The 5,589-nt window shown below is 52.2% G+C and overlaps 1 protein-coding gene across 2 annotated transcripts in view; it reads left to right on the top strand.

Moving 5' to 3' along the window:
• Window positions 1–4,417, top strand: part of Rcn3 (reticulocalbin 3) — an 8,372-nt gene extending 3,955 nt beyond the window's left edge. For both annotated transcript variants that reach the window (XM_021201829.2, XM_029539752.1), the window contains 4 exons: window positions 377–549; window positions 2,099–2,159; window positions 3,568–3,767; window positions 3,966–4,417. In XM_021201829.2, the coding sequence (XP_021057488.1) occupies window positions 377–549; window positions 2,099–2,159; window positions 3,568–3,767; window positions 3,966–4,073 (542 nt within the window). In that variant the 3' untranslated portion in view covers window positions 4,074–4,417. The remainder of the gene's footprint in view (window positions 1–376; window positions 550–2,098; window positions 2,160–3,567; window positions 3,768–3,965) is intronic.
• The last annotated feature ends 1,172 nt before the right edge of the window (window positions 4,418–5,589 follow it).

Genomic DNA, 5,589 nt, shown 5'->3' with positions numbered 1-5,589 from the left:
ACCATTGAGGACATTCTCGGGGCTGCGGAGTTAGTCAATGATGTCACAGATTGTGTCACAGCCAGATACAGGAAACTGAGTCTATTATGTGTGACACTAGGAAAGGCTGAGCCATACCCCCAGCCCCTCACTGGGGGATTCTAGGCAGGGGCTCTCTGCTGGGCTGACAGTCTTGCTTAGTTACCCAGGCTGACCTTGAACTTGCAATTCCCTTGCTTCAGTCTTTTAAGTATTGCGAATGACAGAGCTGCCCACATACCCATGATGTGACTGACGCATGTCACTTCTTACACACTGTGGCCATCCTTCCACTAGCTGGGTCCCAGATCTCGCCTCTCTCTGCGAGCGCACATCCACCCACATCTGTCCTCCCCAGGAGAGGAGTTTCATGATGTGGAGGATGCCGAGACCTACAAGAAGATGCTGGCTCGGGATGAGCGGCGATTCCGGGTAGCCGACCAAGATGGCGACTCCATGGCTACGCGGGAAGAGCTGACGGCCTTTCTGCATCCCGAGGAGTTCCCTCACATGCGGGACATCGTGGTGGCAGTGAGTGACATGGCGGAGAACATGCTTTCTCCTGGGTCCCAGCTTCCTTCACAGGGATTCCGGGCCACCGCCACGTCTGTTCCCTACCCAGTGCCTGGGACCTCTTTGTCAGACCTTCCTGTGCTCTATTAGGTGTCCCATCCCCAGCTTGTCCCCAGACAACCATATCCTAAGAAGAGCCTCATGTGAACACCAATTGTGACCAGACCCAGGAGTGCACAGTTTATTTGAAATGCACGTGTAACATGCTGTGATCTAATCATATCTCAGAGACCAGATATGGAATGTACTGACTGGAAAGATGGCTGGGCGTGCAGGTGCTGTAGAGGCCACAAGAGGGCGCTGAACCGCCTGGACCTGGAGTTCCAGATGGTCGCGAGCTGCCCACTGGGTGCTGGGAACTGAACTCAGGCCCTCCGTGAGACAGCGCCTTCACCGCTGGGCCGTGGCTCCACTCTTGGTTGCTATTTGTTTCTTGAAACTGGGTATTGACCAGGATGTGGGGCTTGCTGATCAGATTAGCCTGGCCGACCAGCTCTCCCAAGACATCCTCCTGTCTCTGCCTCCGCGGCTCTGGGATGATAAGTGTGTGCCACCAGGCCTATCTTATGCAGGTTTTGAGTAATGCAATTCAGGTCTTCATGCCTGTGTGGCAGCTACAGGGATCTTGTATGCTTGCTTTGTCTCTGAGGGTCCACTGCTAATCGTGATGAGCATTGAGCTCTTGAACTTGAGGAAGTGGAGTCTGTCTATCTATCTATCTATCTATCTATCTATCTATCTATCTATCTATCTATCATCTATCTATCTATCATCTATCTATCTATCTATCTATCCATCTTTCTATCTGGGTTTCTGAGGCAGGGTTTCTCTGTGTAGCCCTGGCTGTCCTAGAAGTCACTTTGTAGATCGGGCAGACCTTGAATTCACAGTTTGCCTGCTTCTGCCTTGCTAGTGCTGGAACTAAAGGCGTGCACCACCACTGCCCAGGCAGAAACCATTTTTTTTTTTTTTAAATTAGGACAGATAGCATGAAGAGTAGACATGTTGGTGTGTGTGCCAAAACATGGTCCATGTGCCCGAGAGATAGCTTAACAGTTAAGAGCATTGGCTGTTCCGGGAGAAGCTGGGGTTCATTTCTCAGCCCCAGTATAACTCCAGTTCTGCAGGGTCTGATGGCCTTATTGGACTTGGAGGGACTGCATGCGTGCGGTACACAGGCACGCAGGCGAAACGTCCATCCATACACATAAAAATACATCATCTACAAGACAGGCATGGTGGCACAAACCGTTAATCCCAGCACTCGGGAGGCAGAGGCAGGCAGGTCTGTGGGTTCAAAGCCAGCCTTGAGTCCACCAGGACTACACAATGAGGGCCTATCTCATAAAACCAGACAAAGCTGGGCAGGATTGGACATGGGGGTTCCTGGCTGTCTTCCACTGGACACACGTACATCCCAGTGACATACCAAGGCCCCGCCTCTCCTCCCCGTGGGCAGTGCTCAGTTGTAAGTACACTGACCCTTCACTCCCATGTCTCTCCTCAGGAGACCCTGGAGGACCTTGACAAGAATAAAGATGGCTACGTGCAGGTGGAAGAGTATATTGGTGAGCAAAGCCCATTTCCACCTGAGGCCGGCCATCTCCTTGCACCAAGGAGAGCAGAGGTCCGCACCCTTCAAGCCGCATGAATCAAGTCCCCACTGTGTGCAGAATCTACAGCATGCCTAGCCCAGGGAGCACCCATTGGGAACCTACTGCAGAAAGCACCAGAGAGAGAGGCCCCTTGGGGACAGCCTGGGGCTCCACAGTGGCCATAGCTCAGGGGCTTTGTTGGTTGTACCAGACTCAAGATTTGTCTTGTTTCTGTAACATTGTCTCCAGTTGGCCTGTTTAGGGCCATTTGAAGAGTTTTAGCCTGAACAGCCAGCCCTGTGCTAGGTCTCGGCTGTTTTCACTCAGAGAGCTGCTAATGAGGATAAAATCTGGTTTTGCTGGCTTAAAAAAAAAAAAAAAAAATTTTTTTTTTTTTTTTTGAGCTAGGTCTTCTGTAACTCAGGCTGGTCTTGAACTTGCTGTGAAGTGAAGGTCACCTTCAATTCCTGATCCCCATGCCTCCACCTCCACACAGCTGGGTCTATCACCGCAGCCTTGCCCTGCTTAGACAGTGCTGGGACAGAACCCAGGGCTTAGTGCGGTTGATGGAGTCCCTGCTTAACACGATTATCTTCAGCCCCAACTCATGGGCTTTTTTGTTTGAAAGGTTTATATATGAAATATTCCATGCAACCAATATGCAAGGAGGACATTTTTGCTTAAACACCATGTGTTTATAACATTTATAAGAAATGAGTGCTTTATTTTTTCTCTCGGGTTTTCTTTTTTTTTTTTTTTTTTTTAAGATTTATTTATTATAGGTAAGTACATTATAGCTGTCTTCAGATGCACCAAAAGAGGGCGTCAGATCTCATGGGTGGTTGTGAGCCACCATGTGGTTGCTGGGAATTGAACTCACGACCTCTGGAAGAGCAGTCAATGCTCCCAACCACTGAGCCATCTCTCCAACCCCAGGTTTTCTTTCTAAATCTTTTTTTGTTTGTTTGTTTTAAAGATTTATTTAATGTATGTGAGTACACTGTTGCTGTCTTCGGACACACCAGACGAGGGCATCAGATCCCATTATAGATGGTTGTGAGCCACCATGTGGTTGCTGGGAATTGAACTCAGGACCTCTGGAAGAGCCGTCAGTGCTCTTAACCGCTGAGCCATCTCTCCAGCCCCTCTAAATCTTTTTAAATAGCGTGTTTTATTCCCGAAACAAATTTGACAGATGTAGGATGACCAAGGGGTCTGGAGGCCCGTGTGTGGGTGTGTGTGCAGATGGGATGGAGAGGGAAGAGTGCGGAGGGAGGCGTGTGGGTACGGGGAAGATGGCTCTCGGGGTGCAGGACGAAGGCCTCCCAGGCTCCCAGGGCTGCCCTAGCCCTCATCTCCCCCATCCCCACATCCCCTTCAGCGGACCTGTACTCCGAGGAGCCTGGGGAGGAGGAACCTGCCTGGGTGCAGACGGAGCGGCAGCAGTTCCGAGAGTTCCGGGATCTGAACAAGGACGGGCGGCTGGATGGCAGTGAGGTCGGTTACTGGGTGCTGCCTCCGTCCCAGGACCAGCCCTTGGTGGAGGCCAACCACCTGCTGCACGAGAGCGACACGGACAAGGTGAGCCGGGGCTACTGCTGCCTGCACGCAGGTGGGTCCGGGAACAGAGAGAGAGACAGAGACCGAGAGACAGAGCCGGAGAGACAGATGGGGGCCAAGCCTAGAGGAGAGCAGCCGGGCAGAGGAGGGGCCCTAAGGGACACCCTGGCGCGGATGTCCCCTGTGGGCCCTGCCTCCTGCTGACCCCTCTGCCCACAGGATGGCCGGCTGAGCAAAGCTGAGATCTTGAGCAACTGGAACATGTTTGTGGGCAGCCAGGCCACCAACTACGGTGAGGATCTGACAAGGCACCACGATGAGCTCTGATCCCCAGGTCTCTCAGACTTCCGACCCCATGACCACATCGGGGCAACCAAGGGGCCACTGCAGCCAGCCCCGTCCCCAGGACACAGACTCAGCTCTGGTGTTCCTGGTTCTTGGGCCCTCAGTCACCTTCTTTCCCTGAGACCCCGTCACCAACCCTGGGCCCCACCCCCAACCTGCCCAGGATACTCAGGCACTCGAAGATAAGTGACACCCACTGATAGCGTCCCCAGCACAGACGCGGGGCCACATCCTGACTGAACCGCAATCTGAACTCTGAACGTCAACAGCACAAGCTAACCTGTCCTGCCTAGGAGCAATAAAAGCTGTTGCTGGGGCCCCTGCTCTGTCTGTCTGTCTGTCTGTGGGAGGGGTGAAGGATGCCTGCCTTGAGATGGAGGAGCATGCTGGAGCTGAGTGCGGAGGGCCTCAAGAGGGCGTAGTCCCGCGTTTCTCAGTCGGTGGGTCTCGACCCCCTTTGGAGTCGAGGTGCCCTCCACAGGGGTCACATGTCAGCTGTCCTGCATATCAGATGTTTACATTACGATTCATAACAGCAAAATTACAGTTAGGCAACAGCAACAAAAATGATTTTATGGTTGGTGGGGATCCGTCTAAACAAGAGGAACTGTGTTAAAAGGTTGAGGAGCGCTGCTCTCGGCATCTGGGCACGCGAGATGGGTGTTAGTGGACGTTTGAGGGCGTTCCCGGAGACCGAGAATAAAGCCAGCAGCCTGGGGGCCGCAGGAAAGCCAGGCAGGAAATGCCGCCCGCCAGCCCGCCCGCCCCTTAGTGCTGCAGGGTGGGGAAGCACAAAACCACAGCTGGAGAAACAACACAACTCTCAGCGAAGCACCCCGTGGTGCGGGTTCTGAAAATGGAATCGCCAGGAATGAGGAGGGAGAGCGCCTGCGTGTCAGCTGCATTGAGCCACACAGAGAGTGACATATACCGCACGCGAGGGCAGAGTCTAGGGCAGGACTTCTGGGTGTTCGTGTCTGGCCTGTTAGGGTTTTTGTTTTTGGTTTTGGTTTTTGGTTTTTCGAGTCAGGGTTTCTCTGTATAGCCCTGGCTGTCCTGGAACTCACTTTGTAGACCAGGCTGTCCTTGAACTCAGAAATCTGCTTGCGTCTGCCTCCCGAGTGCTGGGATTAAAGGCGTGCGCCACCACGCTCAGACTGTTAGGGTTTTTTTGTTTGTTGGTTTATTTTTGTTTTGTTTTTTTAAAAAAGGTTGGAGGGAGAAAGGGGGGAAATAAAATGTAGTTATATTTAATTTAAAAGAGGAAGGGGGGCTGGTGAGATGGCTCAGTGGGTAAGAGCACCCGACTGCTCTTCCGAAGGTCCCGAGATCAAATCCCAGCAACCACATGGTGGCTCACAAGAGATCTGACTCCCTCTTCTGGAGTGTCTGAAGACAGCTACAGTGTACTTACATATAATAAATAAATAAATCTTTAAAAAAAAAAAAAATTAGCTGGGCACGATGGATTTCTGAGTTTGAGGCCAGCCTGGTCTAC

Source organism: Mus pahari, chromosome 1, assembly GCF_900095145.1.
Source record: "Mus pahari chromosome 1, PAHARI_EIJ_v1.1, whole genome shotgun sequence".
NCBI lineage: Eukaryota > Metazoa > Chordata > Mammalia > Rodentia > Muridae > Mus > Mus pahari.
This window is presented reverse-complemented; position numbering and strand designations above follow the sequence as displayed.